The sequence below is a fragment of the Melospiza melodia genome, chromosome 3 (genome assembly GCF_035770615.1).
Source record: "Melospiza melodia melodia isolate bMelMel2 chromosome 3, bMelMel2.pri, whole genome shotgun sequence".
In the NCBI taxonomy this organism is placed as follows: Eukaryota; Metazoa; Chordata; class Aves; order Passeriformes; family Passerellidae; genus Melospiza; species Melospiza melodia.
Window position 1 is genome coordinate 63,177,900 of NC_086196.1, and position 19,785 is coordinate 63,197,684.

Here is a 19,785-nt window from a genome sequence, read left to right on the forward strand (position 1 = left end):
AGGGCAAGGCCAAATGGTCAGTACTTATGAAATAGAAAGAGGAAAGACTCTTTTTGCAGAGATTGTGCAAGGGTCAAGGAACACACATTGTGCGTCATTAGGGCTTTAGAATTGCTTGTATGTTTTTAAGTAAAATGGATCTAGGGAGAGTACAGCAGAAGAAAAGGATTTAGGGAACTAGCCACAGACAGTTATGCAAGAGCCCAAGACTGCAGATTTCTACATACATTCCTGTGGAACCTCATTTCTAGAACTTGCTCCTATATGGTGATCCGTATGTTTTTAAGTATTCATCCCAGGTCTAGCTTGAACCTGAGCTCAGCAGACAGAAATGAATGGAACACTGCCCTGCTTAACTCTGTTTTTCTGCTATCCCATCAGGTGTAAACGAGTGACTGGCTTCAGAAGCACAAATGCATGGAAAAGGGAGCGATGATGCATTCAGTGCTTGCAGCTATGAAGCCCTGGGGCCTCTCAGCCCAATGTTCATAAACCAAACATCCATCAAACCACAAGACACTGCAAATTTATGTCCCTCACCTCCTTCCCAGCTCTCTGCCCTTCACAAAATCCACAATATTCCTACTTGAAATTCCTCAGAGACACACTATTACCAGACACAGACACACAGACAGACAGACAGACAGGCAACAGTTAGTGAGGTACAGCTCATAAGTAATTCACTAAAGAGTCTGATGGGATAGGGGAGGGAACTGCTGTGGGTGTATTGTTCCAGTCCCATCATTTCCCAAAACACTGAATGAAATAATAACTTGTTTATAATACTGCATGACATCAAGGCAATGCTACATAGCTACACTTGAGAAACAGCTTTGAACCCTGTGACCTTCCTTCAAGTGAGAAAGTCTTTAGGGAGGCCACGGGATGCAGAAAGCTGTATCCTTCTTCTGGTTCTCTAGATCCACTTGTCCCCTTGAACCACCTGTTTTCTTTTCCCTTACAGCTGTTAACTCTGGTTTGAAGCTAAAGATATCCCCTTGCCAAGCAGCCATGTGAGTGATACACCAATTCATTAAAGAGTAGGTTTCTGACATAAAATGAAACAAGTCCAGGCACTTGATCCATCCTCCTCCATTAAGCTACAGGAGGAAAAAAATCATTCCCTATCTGTGTCCCACCGTGTTCACATTACATAACTATCTCCCCTCTTTGCCTTTACCTACCCTGCTTAAAAGTACTCGGCCTGACAGGTTCACAGCTTTGATTTTGATACACTCTTTCTTTTCCCTAACACCACAGCTAAATCCTGTGTTACACAGCAAACAATTGCACCTTCCTTTGAAGGTGCACTAGGTACACAGCCTGATTGAATTCAGTGTTTCTAAGCAATAGAGAGAATCTGCTGACCAGTTAACCTCTTGTATTTTCTTCTTTTACAGTGAAGTAAAAACAAAAGCAATCCAAAATTTAGAAGGGGGAAAAAAAGCACCAAAACAAATGAGAACTGATCCTGCTCTCCTGAGAGAATGTTTACTTTAGAGATGTAAGCTAATGCTTCTCCTGTCTTGTCTTTCCCCTAGGCAGCTTCTTCCAAAGAAAGGAATAATATCTTCAGCATCAGTGCGGGTGTCTCATGTCTGGGGACTAATCACTTCCAGGACTGAGCCCTGATGACTTAAGCTGCTCTGTGCACAAAACTCCACGCATGGAAGACAAAAACATTGTTCTGTTGCCCCAAAAAGGGAAGAAGGTTTCAAGGCTTGCTAAAAACAACCTCTGATCAGCTGTACACATCGAGACACTGTTGTCTTTGGTGTCCCAGATGGTCCCAGCTGTTGGCATAAGCACTGACAACGACATTCATTCCTTTTGCACACAAGTCCTATGCAAGCCCAATTTTTCAGCTGCCTGCTGATGGAAAGTGAAATTCACACAGAGAAAAGCTTTCCTTGAGGCCCACAGGATCCCAAAGCTTGTGGAAAAATGGGGAGGATTAGTTGTAGGATCACTTCCGGCCACTATCTAATTTTATCTGTGTGTCACTAATACCGAACGTCATTCTTTTTATTATGAGAACCCCTCGACAAACAGGGCTAAAAATAAAAGGCAAGAGCTCGTAGCTGGCACAAACTGTGCTGCATGGACTCCAATTTGTATAGCAGGAACTATAATCACTCTGAGACGTGCCCAAGCCCTCGGGCATCCCACGGGATTTCAGTCACTTGTTTACAAGGTGTTTTGATTTGCAGCTGTTTGACTGCAGTGGCATTTCAAGAGGGGGCGGTTTGAAAGGATGTTGTTACTGTGGATGCCGGGATTGGGAAACGGGTATTGAAAAATCACACAAGAAACAGGCGAGTGCTGTCTTTGTTCTTCCCTCCTTACACATGAATGACGTCAGTGCAGGGGAAAGGAGCTCCAGAACAGATCCAGAGATCAACGCTCTGGAAGGAATAAGCAGGGTGCAGGTAAATCCCTGAAAGCAGAGCTGTGCCCTAAGCACACCAGAGTGCCCCACATCTGATCTAAGGGGACTAAGTTCTGGAGGTAAAAAGGGAAGCATCCAAGCCCATTGCTTTTCCACCTTTTCTAACAAGATTATCACACCTAAGAACTAGGCTAAAGGCCACTTCAAACAGACCAGCAGCTGAAATGGATTTAGTCACTGGCTCAAAGTGATTTAGCACTTCAGATGGCTCTTTCCATAATTCCCGCTCTCCTGACCTGAACAGTTCCTCTTTCAGAACTGCATTAAGCTAATGCCCACTTTCTTCTGGCCCTGTTGGGATAATGGATTCAAATATGCAGAAAGAATGTAAAAATCCATCTGTTATCTGGGATGAGTGATTTGCACAATGGTGCCCATGAGTGTTTGTTTAACACTGCGGACAGCAGGGCACTGCTAAGTGGTAACACGCTGAGAAAGGGAAAGAAGGGAGGAGAAAGTAGCCTGGCTGTTTAAAAGCTATGTCCACCAATCTGTCTGCATTTTTTTGGCTTAGTTAGCTGTTTGCCTGTTTTTTGTGGGAAACCAGGAAGGACACGTGGAGCTTTTCCCAGGCTTTAGCGTTATTCTCTTGTTTCCAGCCCTGGATTTTGTATGCGTTAATTACAGCAACTCACGTAGGAAATCCAGTGCCAAGAGGATATTTACCTTGCAAACATTTCAGCTGCTGCCCCCTCTCCCCTTCTGTGGCTTTCTCGAGCCATGGCTGACTGGAGGCGCCGCGCTGCTCTTGAAGAAGCCTCACCCTTGCCAACCTCAGTCACCAGCCCTTTGCCTGCTCAGTGTGTGCCAGAAACCTGGCTGCACTTTCTTGGCAGGGAGCAGCCATCTCCTCACTTCCTGAAGGTGAAGGAGGGCTCAGCCTAGAATATAAAGCATAAAATGGGAAAGAAGCAGTTAGATTATACCATGACAAATTGTTGTTTTTCTAGGGAGGTAAAAAGCCACCCTATGTTTGATTCTGAGTGACATTGATCAGTTTGGCACCAGCAACTTCTCTGCTGGAGTCACGAGTGACTACTCTTTAAGCAAGTACCAGAATTATCTAGGCTGGCATTACAGTTCATCACACTCCTTGCTTTCTTTAGGCAAAGTTGAAGGAAAAATCTGCATTTGCACTGCACATGCCATCGAAGATCTCAAAGAACATGACTTATCCTAGCCCACATGTCAAATCTGAATCAGAGCCAGGGTCAGAAATTCTCACTCTCTCTCCTTTCCTCCAGCCAGGATAACTTCTCCTCAAGGTCAGCTATGACTGTTGCCATCAGGGGCATGTGACACTTGTCAGCACCTTGCCACACATACCAGTTTCAGACTCCCTGGGTTTTACCCATAGCTATTGAGAACTGTCTACAGAAAAGGCTGCTAAAAAGAAAGTTGAAGACTGTTGAAGTCTATTCTAATCCACAGTGTCTATATTTGTGCAGCCCGTGTCACAGCAGAGCAGAGAAAATGTCACTGGAACAGTTTTCTTTCTGCCAACAGGCAAGAGGTTTAAAAAGAGGCAGTAACCTCTATTTGATGATGTGTTTCTACAAATGTTTAACTTGCTATTTCATTTAGAAATCATCTTTAATGTTGATTTATATTCCTGGCAGTGAAGTCAGGAGGTTGGCAATCCCATTCCTTTTCAGTCTGTGCTCTGACTGAGGCAATAACACAGATCAAAGAGAAGGAGTCTTACAGCACTCACATTTTCTCATCTCAAATGTTTTCAAGTTCTCACTCTGATATTCATGGGCAGATTATGTAACTACTAGATTTATACTTCTGAAGGCCACATAGTAAAGACTGAAATGTTGTATCATTAAGAGGAGGTATTTGGAAATAATTGAATTGAATAAAGGAACGACATATCAAGTAAACACTTGACACAAGCAGCAATGTTTTTGTGGAGATATCGTTTTGCTCCAGTCTTTTATAGGGTCAGCCTCTTGTTTTCATGCCATAGAATATATAATTAACTGCATGTTAATATACATTCTAAGTCTTGTTTTTCATCTAAATATGTTAAGCTGACATTTTTTTTGCCTTAGTAATTGCTAAATATTCAAGGACTTGAATTCCATCAATAGCAGTTTACCTAACTGATGGAAGCAGAGTAAGCCACGGACCTTCTGTGAATTTTTCAGGGGGTAATATATTATTAGTTCATTACAGTTCATTATCTAATGGGTCAGAGGAATATGAAGACTTGCTTTGGTGCCTGCCTTGAGCCTCCCTGCCCATGGCTTTTGTACAGTATCTCATGAACACTGATAGGTTTAGTTGCCTAATGATTTGGGGAATTTGACTGCATAGCAGCACCCCCTTTTTAATAAAAAAGAGAACAAAAGCAGGCAGAGGTTAGCAGATCATAGCATGGTTGGGTTGGAAGAGACCTTTTAGCCTATCTCATCAACCCAGCACTATCATTGTAACCCCTAAATCACTAAATCATCTCCCTGCACCACATCCAGACACCTCTTAAACACCTCCAGGGATGGTGACTCCATTATCTCCCTGGGCAACCTATTCCAGTGCCTAAAATGCACTGAAGGATGAGAGAACAGACTGAGAGCAGCCCTGAGGAGAAGGACTTGGGGGTCTTAGTTGATGAGAAGTGCAACGTGACACAGCCATGTGCAGGCAGGTTGGGGCTCTGAGCAACCTGGTCTAGTGGGAATTGTCCCTACCCATGGTGGGAGCTGGGATGAGATGATCTTTAAGGTCCTTTTCAAGCCAAACTGCTGTGTGATTCCATGCAGTGGGACAGGACCCCGATGTGCTGGCAGCCAGAGGGCACAGCCTGTGGGGACATCATGGCTGGGCATGTCCCCCTCTGCACTGGCCCTGCTGCCGTGAGCCACTGCCACACAGACACACAGACAGACTGCCGGCATGTGCTGGGACAGGCCTGCATGGGGAGATCACAGAATTGTCTGGGTTTGAAGGGACCTCTGGAGACCATTTAGTCCATCCCCCTGCCAAGGCAGGGTCACCTAGAGCAGATCACTGAGGAAGGAACACATCCCATGTTCAGGTGCATTTTGAATGTCTCCAGAAAGGGAGACTCCACAACAGCCCTGGGCAGCCTGTTCCAGTCCTCTGACACTCACTGCAAAGAAATTCTTCCTCATGTTGAGGTGGAACTTCTTTTGTTTTAGTTTATGGCCACTGCACCTTGCCCTCTTGCTGGGCACCATCCTCGTGGCACCCACCTTTGAGATATTTATATGCACTAGTGAGATCCTCTCTCACTTTTCTCTTCCCTAGATGAAATAGGCCCAGCTCCCACAGCCTTTATTCATGAGAGAGATGCTCCAGTCCCTCGCTCATCTCTGCTGCCCTCCACCAGGTACTGTCCAGCAGCTCCGTGTCCCTCTTGTCCTGAGGAGCTCAGAGCTGACACAGCACTCCAGGTGTGCCTCACCAGGCTGCGCAGAGGGGCAGGATCACCTCCTCGGCCTGCAGGCCACAGCTTGTGCTGGATGCGGACGCGGGCACGATCACAGACACACAGACACACAGATACACAGACACACAGACACGGGCACGGGAGCGCCGCCGGCCCCGCCCGTGGGCGGTGCGGCCCTGCCGGCCCGGCCCCGCTGCCCGGCCCCGCGCCCCGGACGCGGTTGTGGCGGCGGAAGGGAAGGGGCGGGGCGGTGGCCGTGGCGGCGGGCCCGGCGCGATGTTCCTGACGGCGGCGGCCCGTGAGTGGCGCGGGCGCGGCGGGGCCGGGCGGCGGCAATGGCAATGGCCGTGGCTGTGGCAGTGACCGCGGGGGCGGCTCTGAGGGCGGGCGGGCGGCTCCGGCGGCGCGACCTTGGTGACCCCTCCCGGCCCTTCCCCGCCCTTCCCCTCCTTCGGCCGCGGGGCCTCCCAGCGTGCCCCGGAGGAACCGCAGTGTGACCTAAACCAGACTTGCACAGACACAATAAACATAACCTCCCTTTTTTTAGTGGGGATTTGAACTTGTGCTGCAGATTAATGATTACCTTAACTTCAGTGAGGTGACAGAGCAGTAGTTCAGCCTGTTTCGTGCTGTGCTGTGGGTTAGCCGAGCGGGCCCCCAGGCAGGCCCGTGGGAGGTCGGGCCCAGCTGAGAAGCGCTCCCTGCTCTGCCCCTGTGGCCATGCCAGCCCTTGTGCTGGCACCACAGCGGGAACAAAAGCTGGGATGGTGGAAACAAATCCAGGAGACTGGGACTGCAGTGTACACCAGCAGTGCTCCTCACACCTGTCTCAACTTCATATTCACCCAGAGAATCATACTCGGCTCTGACGCTGAAAACTTACTGAGAACATCTGGAGGGTGCAGCAAGTGCAGCCTGTCATGCTGGGCACTGCATTGGCACAGACACAAAGGTGATATGATGCACAAAGAGCAGGGAGCTGGCAGCACGTGGAAGAATGAGTGGCGCTTTATCGTGACAGTGAATCTCTTTGCACTATGGCTCTGGGGCTTTAGCAAAGTGAGGCCACGAAACACACTTAATCTTTGTATGTTGCATATAAAGGAAAAAGATAAAATGGTAACTGTTTCTTCTCTTTTTCTCTTCTTCATGCTGAAAAAACCAAACCAGTGGCTAAGAGCAAATCTAAGTAAGTGATGGTTTTCCTCACCAGTTTTTGATTACTGTTATGTTGTATCTTTACAAAATGTTAAGCTTCTCTAGAATTTTTTAATATACCTGAGAGAATTCCAGTCTTTGAGTCTGGCTGCATCCTCTCAGCCATTCTGTATGTGTGTCTTCTCACAGGTAAGTACAGAACGGTGTGAAAACTCTGCCATGGGTTCTGAACTTGCAGCAGAGGCAGGTTTTGTCCTATGGGCTGTTGCATTGAGCTCAGCAGTAATCTCCAAAGCTCCCTGCACAAAGGGGAGCACACCTCTGTGCTCTGTGATTAGAGAGGTTGTAAATTATCCAAGTATTTTCCCTGTTGTTCACCTGTCATACCTTTTTAGCTGAGGAGAGTAAACTAAGGTACAACATGGGTCTTTGTTGTCTGTGGTGTGGACTTTGGGCAGGTGCTGTGAAGCTCTGCCATAGCCAGAGTGCAGAACACTTCCTAGGCTGAGCATATTCCTGAGTTTGGGTGTGAGGAATGGATGGGGTGCAGTCGGTGCTCTGAGCATCTCAGTTTGCTCTCTAGTCCAGCTGAGCAGAGATGTTAGTGGGCTCTGGAAAGAAATTAGTCACAGTCTTCTGACCTCTGTTAAGGATTGGAAAGAAAGGAATATGTGCTTTGAGCACACCAGTGCTCTTGCAATGTAGGCACAAGGAAACAAGATCATGTGGAGAAACTGACTTGGATCCAGAATGCTCTTTGTAAGAAAATTAGCTAGACAAATCCAAGAGGCTAAACTGGTACATTTATGTGGACACATTCCTATTTTCCCTTCCCAGAATTTGCATTCTGTGTGAGTGTATTATACTTGATTCCACACAGGCCTGGGATCTATGGCCTTTGGTACATTTTCTGTATTTTGGTTTTTTTAAGAATCTGCCCCCAGCAGAGCCAGTACCAACCACTTGCCACATTTGAGCAGATTCTTCTGTACAAAATTTCTGCACAATTGTCAGGCTTTTAAATTAAGAAAGCACTTCCCAAGTATGTGCCTGACAGAGAGCAGCTTGACATCTCATTGTTCTACTGTTATCTGTTCAAAAAACAAACACATCAAGCCAGGAAGTTTCTGCAAGGTGAAAAAGTAGCTTTTTTAAATGGTGTTACTAATGTTCATGTAGGGATTATTACCACACACTCCCATTTTTGTTTTTTAAACCCGATGTATCTTTCTGGTTTTTTACAGTCCCATATGCACTCCAGGAATATGTTCTTATATTATTTATTATTATTTATCCTTCTCCATTCCCCTTGGGTTTCTTCTTGCCCTGACAGCTTTCTAATGTTTTCTACCTCTGCTCCTTGTTACATTCCTTCACAGGGGAGTAATTTTTTTGAGCAAGGTGTATTGTTTCGAATGGGCTTGGCCTCAGATGTGTGGTGCACAAGAATTTGAAGGCCTGGCCACACTGATGCCACTGATTCCTCCAGAAAGGGGAAACTGCCCAGAGGCTTTGAGGAAGTGGGTGAGATATAGGGAAAGGAGTCTTTGTGGTTACTGAAGCTTCACAGCACACCTGCAGTAGTGTGCAGGACAGGACAACAACCAGGGATAATCCCAAAAGTATGTTCAGTCAGTTGTCTGCAGGAATTCAGTGTCTTTCTTTTTATTTTGAACTCAATAGTAAATTAGATTGCAAAGCTGCAAAGGAAGAGCTTAAGGAAGTAACTGGTCAGAGCTGTACAAGTGAGGAAGAACGGGTTCATTTTGACAGACCATTTTGTTGGAAACGGGAAAATACAGGAAAATGGAAAGTGAACTGAGATGTATCCATCTCTTCATTGAAATGGAAGGGAAAGATATAATTTACAGACTGGTTAGAGGGTTTTACATTTCTTTTGAAACTGGGAAGTTGCTTGGATCTTGGCATACTTCCAGACTGGAGGTGTGGAGCAGCTTCCTCAGTCTCCTGCTCCCGGGACGCCGCGATTGCTGCCAGCCTGCCCCGCAAACCGAGAGCCCTCCGGTGGGGAAGGGGGTTCCCGGGGCTGGGTTAATAACGAGTTCTGTATCTCCAGCAGGATGGTGCCAAGGGGTTCTGCTTCTCCTTTCGCATGCCTCTTGTGCCAGCCTATCTGCTGAGCTTCCTCTCTGCATGAGGAAGTGGTAGTCTGTGATACAGTGTTATCTACAGCCTGAACATCTTCAACTACCATCATCCTTCCTCTCTTGCCCTTGTAAGAGAGGAAGCCTTGTAAGCTTGTAAGCCTTAGTGACTCAACTGTATGCTGATTTTCCTTTTTGTCTCTCCTGCTTCTACTCCTCCCACCTCACTGTTTTTTGGAGGAGTTACTCCTCTCTAGGCTTGTACCCTTGTATATTAAAGATATATCCTTAATATCCTTAAGGAATTACTTACTTAAACTTGATGCTGGAGCTTATGGTTTAGTGTTTGTCTGTGTTAAAAGTTAAGTGTACATAGTTTTGATACTCCCATCCCTGAAGTTGAAATGAAATGTGATTGTCTCAAACTGTGTGTGCTGAAAGCTTGTCCAGTGGCCATGCCCCGGCAGGTTGGTGGGCCCTCAGTGAGTGCCCTGACACAGAGCCATCCCTTGTGACTGTAGGTACATTCTGGTGAGGATGAAGAGCGCTGCAGAGACAGGCTACTGCTTCAACATCAGGAGACCGCGGCTGCAGGAAAAACTGGTCCTGCTGAGATACGATCCCATCGGTAAGGGCTCGTGCTTTGTGTGAGCTTCTCTGACTCTGTGGGAGACAAGATTTGAATGCAACAGGATTTTTCCCATCTAAGCAGAATATGTCATAACATGTTTCATATTGAAATGACTGTACAGTTGCTGTTCTTCATGACATTCCAGTGGGAAGTAAATGTTACCCTCATTTTACAGATTGTGGCAGTGAAACAAAGTAATGACTTGCCTGACACATCAGAGACTTTGATGACAGCCATGCCACATGTCACTGGCGAAGTCGAGTGACACAGGAGTTCTTTCATTCTGTTTCTTTGTGTGGTTTGCTAGACTGTGCTACCTCCAACAAGCAGGCACAAAGTATGCATCAACAGAAGTGTTCTGTTAAGCTGCCATGGGAGCTCTAGACCAGATATTTTAACCATCTCTTACAAAATGGACTTTTTCTTCTAAAGAAATAGGCACAGATTCTTCCTATTCCACAAATGATATCACTCTCCAGATGGCAGTTAGTGGATTCTTTTATGTTCCCCTGGTCCTTGCAGATTTTCTCTGTTTAAGAATCTGATTTGTTGGACAGGTTATAGCACCTGCCACACTGTCTTTTGCTCACCCAGCTTTTTGAAATGTGACTAAGGGTTCAAGTTTCTGTTGTTAGCAGTAAAATGCTGACTTTTATATAAAAAGCTTAAACCAAACCATATTAGAAATAACATGGTGTAGCTAATGCAAAAAAGGCTTATTTAAAGTTGTAGAATATAAGAAATGTATTAAGCAGCTCTAAGTAGATAATGGATGGCCAGTTCAATGCTGTGATAATGCATGTGATTCAAGTTTATTTTTTCTTAAAATGTTCTTGTTAGAGGACTACCTTTTCATTCTCAGAGCTAACAGTATAGGAGCTTTGAGAGGTGAGAGACACCACCAGGGAAGCAATATGCAGTTTTCAAAGGTGACAGAGGTTGTGGCTTTCCTTTTGAATTCCACACAGAAGGGCAATCAGAGATCTCTGGCATTATATTCTTGAATAAGAAAAATAAATTATTGCACTGAAACAGTGTGCAGAGTGATCCTCCAGAAGCTTTGCAACTTGTAGGGAAGTGAAGAAAAAGAAGAACTTAGAACATGTAGTAGGTTGCTGAAGAAAGGTTTGATCTTTGTAGCCTGTAGTAGAACACAAGTGAGAAATTGATGTGAGAAAGTGTTGCATGTGTGAAGGGAAGTAAATTTGAGTCTAGATAACAACTCACATCAGGAATATGTTTGGAAGCATTTTCACTTGGCATGTGTTTTCACCTTATGTTTTATACTTCTTAGAAACCTGGGACATCCACAGAATGAAGCATTTTAGTGAAGTAGTGGCAGGATTGCCCAAGTTTCACTACCTCCCAACTGCAGCAACAGAATCTGTACTATCTGCAGGATTTCTTGAAACGAAACTTTTTTGTGGAAGAGGAGATTTTGTTGTGTGGACTGCTCTTGCGTAGCTTTCAAAGGAATTCATATAATGAAACTAACCAAACTGTGGATTTTCAGATGGCATTTTAAAGCTTTGCTCTGCTTTATTTTGTAATTTTTGGTTTTTATTAATGTATTGACTATGCCTAACCTGCCCCTGCAAACACGTGCATCAGGCGTTGTGGTCACGGCCACTTTGTGCCTCGCTGAGAGATCCACAGGACAATTGGCTAAGTTCTCAGTCAGTCTGTGAGGCCAACTGGATCCAGCTCATCATCTGTAGTTGTTTGGGCTCTGGAGTTGAAGAGTAGTAGAAAGCAGAAAGAACTATTTTTGTCCCTACATTGAACAGCTATGACTCAGAACAGTCACACAGAACAGCTGTTGAGTGTTTTCAGTCACTTGCATTCTGACACTTACTCTCACAGAGGTAAAGTGGACATCTTAGGAACTAAAAATTACATGTGGTTAAGTGAAAGCACCACGAAACTCCTTCAAGACTTGGTTAACAACAGTGCTGTGCCAGTCAGTTGCTGCACACTCATTTAAGCAGTGAAGGCAGCCAGGAGAAAAGGAACGTGGGCTGGTTGAATTGAATTTTAACACTTCAGGCTTCTTAACGGATCCTTTTTTCTCTTTTTTTTCCCCTATAGCAAAACAACGTGTCCTCTTCACAGAGAAGAGAAAAATCCGTTCTGTGTGAACAATGACTGGAGTTGATTTATACACGAGACGAGGATGGTCTGGGGGGAGGATGGGGTGAACACTGATTCAGAAATCCAGCAACATGGGCTGAAAACAGAGGAAATGAACTGGGATCACCGTCTCCTGTGATTTGAAAACCATTGTGAATAAAACAATGTAGAGAGAGAAAATTCTTAATGTCTGGACATAGATCATCACAGTAACATTTATTTATCTTTTGAGTTATTTTTACAGTGTTCAATTAAAAAAAATTAAATAGCAAATCCCATTGTCTGTGTTTTCTATTGTGAAAGAGGCTGTAATCTTCAAAGGAACTATTGTTTTGTAAAGCAATAAAAATTAACATTTTCCACAGCAGGAATTCAATGGCAGGATTGCAAGTTTTTCTAACCTACCAGCCACAGATGCGACAGTAGTGACCACGGGCTGGTGTCATAACTTGGAGGGGTAATGTTGCACCAGCTCTTTCTGAGGACAGCAGGAATTGGAACCTAGATGAGTTTTTGGATAAGCTATTAATATGGTTATAGGCCTTATAATAGATATTATTTTCAGCCAGGTTAGTAGGACAGATTTTTCATTCTTGGGTTTTTGTCAAACATGAAGAAAACAGCCAAGGTAGTTCTCTGGTGTTTTTGTAAGCATTTTATCCTTGATTAGCTTGCCTGTGTTCAGAGCAATGTGGCCAGAGACATTTTTCCAAGCCTACCTCAGTAGCAGTGGTGTCCTGTTTGCAGTTGGAGGGACCTTGCTGAGCGTGGGGTGGCACAGAGTGCAGTGCCACACCTGAGGCATATGGGCACAGGCACGCCCAGGCTCCATGTACGGGGCTTTGTGGTGAGCCAAACACTGGAGTTTGAGCACTGAAGGTGCAGTCTCAAAGCTAATGCTCTGCTTCATGTGCTGCCATTTCACATAAGCACTTCTGATAAAATCAAGTGCAAATACTGTCAGGAGCCCATACCCTGCAGGTGTTTGCTGTAAACTTCATGTAGTTCAATAAGGCACACTGTGTGGGATGGCCAGAGGGCTGTGTGGGGCCAGAGAGAGCTGCTGTGCTGTGTTTGAGAGACCCACCACCCACACCCCATCTACTGCTGTGCAACAGGAACACAAGGATTCCTGAAACGAGAAGCAAAGAGACTCTGCTGGCCTTTCCAGTCAGCAGAGGAGAACCTCCGTGCAGTCAGGAGAATAATGCTGTCTGGTATGAGATAAAATCAGTACAGTGAGCTAGACAATCAATTAGAAAAGGTCCTGAGGCAAGTCCTTCCTGTAAGGATATGAAGATTGTGTCCCTGGTGCCTGGACGCTCACTGATGCGACGCAGTTGGACTTCCTGATCATTTCCTCCATGGATAACTTGGGATAGTAGGCCAGGTAGAAGGCCAGTGCTCCCACAAAACTGTCTCCAGCGCCCTAGAATAAAACAACAAACAAGCTTAAGTGTATTTGCACAGGGAAACAATTCAGATGCCTTTACCGGAAAGACACAAGCTGTAGCACTGATTGCAGGGGTCAGGAAATTGTTCAGGGGTTGAGTTCCATACACTTTTCTATGCCTAGGAAATTTTGTAAAGTTAAACTAATGCCACAATACTCTCCTTGTGCCCAGCTGCTGAGTCAAGGTGAGCACTATAATATGGCTTTAAACTTAAAGAAAAAGCAAAGCAAGTGTGCCACAGTTCAGCAAGATATTGTTATGATCACTGCTTTTGAAACTTCCTGTTGCTGGAGTGTCTGATTTTGATTTCTCAACCTTGATGTTTCATTAAAGCTATTTTTCTCTTATTTAACTTCCGTTTTTCATAAAGGTCAGTGGTAAAAGGGGCAGTGAAAAGGGGGAGGAAAAACAAGCTATGTGGTTTGTGTAAATTCCTAGTTGCAGGGCGATATGTTTTGACACTTCCAGAACAGCTGTTGTTTGTTTAAAAGATCCCACTGTCATTAAAAACTAGCATTGTATCTGTCACATAAATCACTTTTATTCCTGGAGCAAGCTTTGCCACCTGTGCTGAGTTTGACCATGGAGGATGAGGACAGTGGCATTCACTGGGAGCTCTGGCAGCCATGGCCCCCTTGAGCTACCCATTGTTCCCAATCCATGCCCTGAGTGCCCCGTGGGAGCCCTGGGGAGGCATGGAGTACATCTGTCCCACATGGGCACCAGCCACACCCCAGCTTGCCCTGACCCTTTTGCCCAGATACTGCTGGCTGTGCTCCGGTCAGCAGGCAGTGACAGCTCTTTGCCTCCCAAGCACTTCTTAACAATAACTGTTGTTTAGCTGTTCACTGCTAGGAAGTGTCCCCAGCAACTGGCAAAATTTAACTTGATTGATGGTCATGTTTAACTTGATTTGCTCATTGCAGTCCACAGTGTTCTTTCCCTCTCCTCCCCTAAAACTGTCATGATTCTAAGGCCAGACTGGTATCAGTTCTAGTGGCCACCATAAAACTGGTCCTAAGGTCTCTTTCTTTAAATCATACTTTTATACCAGTGAAGGAATTAAACTAGACACACTAGTATTATCTTATTTCATTCCAGATCCAGCATATGGAGGAGGGATTTTTCCTCTGTAGTTGTAATAAATAGGCCCCAAGAGTCATGCAGCAAGAGCAAAGGGCCTGGAAAAACTGTCAAAACAGCTCAGCAAAATTTCTAATGGAAGTTAAGACTAGGAAGTAATATTCCAATTTTGAATACTAGTGTTGAATTCCAGTTTTGAATACTAGTGTCTTATACTCTTACTTGCCTTGAAATCAGCTGCATATAAAATCATTCCAGCAAAACAATGCCACTTGCACAGAAATTTGTTTCCAATGTTGCAAGCAGCTGACAGGGCAGAGCAGTGTGGGCACTGCAAGGGACCCTAACAGGGGTGAGCACAGGACAGGGGCCCTTCCCCACACTTGGCCTCTCCTTGCCCAGCCCTGCCACAGTGGCTGTTTGCATTGGTGTTTCCAGACAGAAAACTCCCTGCTTAACTCCTGCCTGGCCTGGAGCTTGAATGCTGTCTTCTGTCAGGATACAATGGAGAGCATGGCCTGGCAAATGACAAGTTAAAAAGCAAAGCTGTACCCCTGCATGCAGCTGTAGCAGCACCTGTTTCAACAGTTCTGTATTCCTGAACATACCAGGGGCAGGTGAAGGTTTTTATCAATTTCTGTTGGGCCTTTGTCTCCCTTCTGGTTTCCGGAGTGTTCCCACAATGGCAGGTGGAGCAGAAGCAGGTGACTGCTAGTTAAGCATTGCCAGTGTCTTTTGTCTGATGCATAATACAAAAATCTCCATCCCACCTCAGAGTTTGTAATCTAATCACTGCATGATTAATTATTAAAGCTATTTTGGTGCTGTTGTTACAGGCAGGAGTAGGATTTCAGCATGCAGATCTGTTCTGCTGTTGCTCTAGCAGGAAGAACATTTATTACAGTGATCACTGGGAAATGTAAGTAGCCAAATATTTTAATGAGTAATACTCAGAATATCTGGTGTCAAATGGCATAAACTGTTACCTGGCAGCAGCACGGAGCAGAATAGTGTCTTTTTGGTTTTTTCTTTAATAATTGCTGCACTGTTGGCTACAAGGACAAAAACACACTGACCACATGTCACGCAGGTCTTAGTCTGTGTGCCAGGGAGATGGAGTGTAAGTTCTCCCTGCAATGTTACTGTGGCTCTCTGCTCAGGGGTGATGCTCTGAAGTTGTGAGATGGCTGGGGATCTCCCTTTTAGCCTGGCTGAACAATGATAAATGGCTCTGAAAGCAGAAAAGGGAGAGAACAGCAGATTCCCATCCAGAATGGAAAAAAGCCCCCCTAGCATTTTTTTGCAAGAGAAAAGATTACAGGATGATTGGAGAATTATAGAAGGATTTGATGCCAGCAAACTTTTTCTGAAATCCTCACTTCCCATGCATAGACTGAAGCAGTCAGTATCTGCAAAGCCTAGCTATCACAGACCCAAAGGGTATCATAAATTCAGTTGCTGATAAGTGAATGTTTTGTGAGGGGAGTGTTTTCAGCAGAGGAGCTGCTGCACTGAGAACAGCGTCACGCATCACACTGATTATGTAGATCCCCTGCTCAGCCTTGCTTCTGGTCTGTGCAGACGTGACTGGTCAAACATGACTCAAGGAGCAACAGCACAACTGGTTCAGCTGCAAGGTTAACTGCAATAAGAACTATTTTTGGCTTACAGAAACAGACCTTCCTTCTTTGGTACTGTGGATTAAACTGCATTGGGTTTGGTAGATTCTGAAATGGTTTGCACAGAGCACTAGAAGGAACAGGCTCAGAGTAAAATCAAGATTACACAAACACTGGAATAAAAAATAGTAGACTTATATTTCAGCTGTTTCAAACCCTGCTCTAAGAAAAAGAATTCTAACCTACTTCACAAAAAAAAATTAATTTGAAAATGACCGCTAAGGTGCATTGAGAGTGCCCACTGACTAAAATATAAATACAGAGTATGTAATATTTTACATTCTTCAGCATTTGTCTTACGGGAATTCTAATACACTGCAGACTTTGAGATAATCCTCATATCCTTGAGTGCCTGGAGACAATTCATTCCATAATTATGAAAGTATAATGTATTTAACCTTTCCTTAAAGCAGGAGATGCTAGTTTGTTTGAAATAAAATAAAGAATTGGATTTTAAAATTGTCTGATATGCTGTGGCTCATTCTTAAATACAAATGTCATGGTTTTGACTAATTTTTATGGGTTTGAAGCAGTTTTGAAAACCTATTTATATTCTGTGCCACTAGACTGTAAGGTCCTTGTTTTCCTGTGTGTCTGGAAAAGGGCATTTTTGTTTCTTACAATCCAGCACTGATTGAGACTGTGTGCCTCTAGAGAAGAGAAGACCCATGAAAACACTTCTATTTATACCTTAGCTTTTGTTAGTCCTGATTTGTCAGAAGCTGGTTCACAACTTTAGTATAACTATTTTTATACGATGCTGCCCCGAGAAGCTTTTTAAGGAAACTGCTTTGTAAGTGGAAACTATATTGTTCAACAGCCTTTCCAGCATGTAAAGCCTTTTCCAATCCATCATGCACAGGCTATTAGGATGCATTTCACTTATACAATAAGATGACTTGCTCACCAAAAAAATTTGGAGGCCAAGAGGCCAAAAGCTGCAGTTCACAGAGAGGCCGCAGTTGCACTGCCTTGTTCCAGGGAAATCTTTTGCTCAGCCTTTGCCCTCCCAGCCTGTCCTCCTCGGCAAGAGCAACAGCAGCTATGGAAGAACATGAGAGGGCTCTGCCTCCTGAAACCTGATGTTAGTGAAGCTCAGAAAACTTTTCTCAGGTGATTTTTAAGAAGTTACAGTCCTTGTGCAGTCTGACTATTAACATGCATTCATTCCATTAAATACATTCTAAAAGCATGTTACCAAGGCCCAAAGAAACATCTGAAAAGGATGTTGTACAGCAGTATAAGAGAAATGTTTTGCCTGTAATGATGAATTCTTCATGTAGTGAATAAATCAAACATCAATCCAAATGCTGTCAAAAAGTGCCTCATGATGTAGAACCAGTAACATTGCTCACAGTGATGCTTACAGCCTCCAAGGAGCATTCACAGAAGTGCACAAATAAACGGAGCCTGAGGATTATGCTGATTTAGTGCAGCCTACATCCATGGCAATGCAGAGATGCCCAACTCTGTCAAAGGAACTGGGCCTTGGAGAATTCCTGCTGTATTTATAGCTCTCCACAACTGTGTGATGCTGGATTATGCTGAGGATGTTATCGCTCTGTCACATCTGCTCAACATTCCCTGCTGTACCTCTGCCTACTCTGTACCCAAACTGCAAATTAGCCCTATGAAACACAAAAATAGCTGTCAGAAAAGGCACTCACTATCCATTATCCATTGCTCACAAGTGGGAAAAGCCTATGTCTCCCTACAAGAATCCCTGGGCTGTGCTTTGGTGAAAGGTTACTAGTGGAACTGGAGAAATATTTACAGCCTTTGAATATATCCAGATAGTCTTGTGCCATTTGGGTCTGTGTCTCATCTGAGGGATAATTTCAGCTGAAATGCTCAGAGAATAAAATATCCTTTGATGACAGTGTGTGGAGGGCTGAGCCTGGATGGATATCAGGTGCCCACCAAAGCTACTCTGCCACTCCACTGTTCAGGTGAACAAGGGACAGAAAATAGAACAAAAGGCTTGTGGATTGGAATAAGGGCAGGCAGCAATCACCATCACGTCATCAAAAGAGACCTGACTTAGGGAAATTACCTTATTACTAATCAGATCTGAGTAGAATAATGAGAAATAAAAGCAAATCTTAAAACACCTTCCCCCATCTTCTATTCTTCCCAAGTTTAATTTCACTTCCATTTTCTCTACCTCTACCTCACACAGCAGCACAGGATTGGAGAAGATGGGGATTGTGGCCAGTTCACCACATGTTTTCTCTGCTGCTCCTTCCTCCTCAGGGGAAAGATTCCTCACACTCTTCCCCTGCTCCTGCATGGGGTCCCTGCCACAGGAGACAGTCCTCCATGGGATTCTCCATGGAACATGAGTCCTTCCCACAGGCTACAGCTCTTCACAAACTGCTCCAGAGTGGGTCCCTTCCCCGTGGTTCAGTCCTTTGGGAACAGGCTGCTCCAGTATGTGTCTCTCATGGGATCACAAGTTCTGTCAGCAAATCTGATACAGCATGGCCTCCTCCCTCCACATTCCTGCCAGGACCCTGCTCCAGTACAGGCCTCCCTGGGGTCACAGCCTCCTTTGGGCATCCAGCTGCTCTGCTGTGGGGCTGCTCCACAGGCTGCAGGTGGATCTCTGCATCCCCAGGGACCTCCATGGGCTGCAGGGGCACAGCTGCTCCACCATGGTCTGCACCAGGGGCTGCAGGGGAACCTCAGCTCCAGAGCCTGGAGCATCTCTGCCCCTCCTTCTGCACTGACCTTGGTGTCTGCACCATTGCTTCTGTCACATCTCCTGCTCTCCAGCTCTTGTTGCACAGCACTATTTTTACCCTGTCTTAAGGGGTAAAACTACATTACCCCAGAGGCACTACCACCTTCACTGAAGGGTTCAGCCTTGGACAGTGCTGGGTCCCTCTTGGATCACTGGCTCTGTCAGACATGGGGGAAGCCATTCTTGCAGTCCCCACTACCAAAACCTTGCCACGAAAATCCCACTCACAGTGGCTGGATTTGTTATGCAGCTTTTGGATTTTTATGATTTCCTTCTTCCTGAAAGAACCCATGTTTATCCTCTGTGTGATGGAGAATGATTTATTTCTGGAAATGTTCCTGGCTGTTTTGTTTGGGTTTTTTTCTTTTTTTTTTTTACTTCTGCATTTATTTGCCTGTGGAATACTTTTAAAAATTATTTTCTGGGAGGTTAATGTTTTCCTCCCCACATATTTCCTCATGTTTCACTCGAAAGATATTTTGGCAGTTTAAATCAAGACAATCTTTAAATTAAACTAACTCTACTATCTTGAAACTCTCCTGAACTTAAACTGATTTGACTATCTTCAAACTGTTTCCTAAAATCAAGGCCTAACCAGGATGATTACTCCCACAGTGTCTGGGGTTGCTAATCCTGTGTGGAAGCATTGCTGTCCTTGTAGGGCACCCTGCAGATACTGATGTGCCTCTGCACAGCTGTGCTTAAAGGAGGAGACCTATTGTTACAAACCCCTAAAACATGAAATATTTGAAAATTACTAAGTAATTTTCCACTAACACAGTTATTCCTGTATCTTTGCATGGAATTTTGAGCCAAAACAATGGGGGAGGAAGTCCTTAACTGGGAACTACCAAATTTAGCAATAAAAACGAAATGAACTTGAATCAAATAGCAGGGCTTGCCTGGCTAGGTGTAAGTTAGGCTCTTGGTACTGA

The 19,785-nt window shown here is 44.7% G+C and overlaps 2 protein-coding genes across 2 annotated transcripts in view; one reads left to right on the plus strand and one right to left on the minus strand.

Moving 5' to 3' along the window:
- Positions 1-6,097: 6,097 nt before the first annotated feature.
- Positions 6,098-12,164, plus strand: MRPL33 (mitochondrial ribosomal protein L33). The gene is made up of 4 exons (XM_063152037.1): positions 6,098-6,165; positions 7,038-7,056; positions 9,652-9,758; positions 11,850-12,164. The coding sequence occupies exons 1-4, from the start codon at positions 6,144-6,146 to the stop codon at positions 11,897-11,899; spliced, it is 198 nt and encodes a 65-aa protein (XP_063008107.1). The 5' UTR covers positions 6,098-6,143; the 3' UTR covers positions 11,900-12,164.
- Positions 12,089-19,785, minus strand: part of RBKS (ribokinase) — a 71,710-nt gene continuing 64,013 nt past the window's right edge. The window contains exon 8 of the mRNA XM_063152036.1: positions 12,089-13,320. Within this exon, the coding sequence (XP_063008106.1) occupies positions 13,147-13,320 (174 nt within the window). The 3' untranslated portion in view covers positions 12,089-13,146. The remainder of the gene's footprint in view (positions 13,321-19,785) is intronic.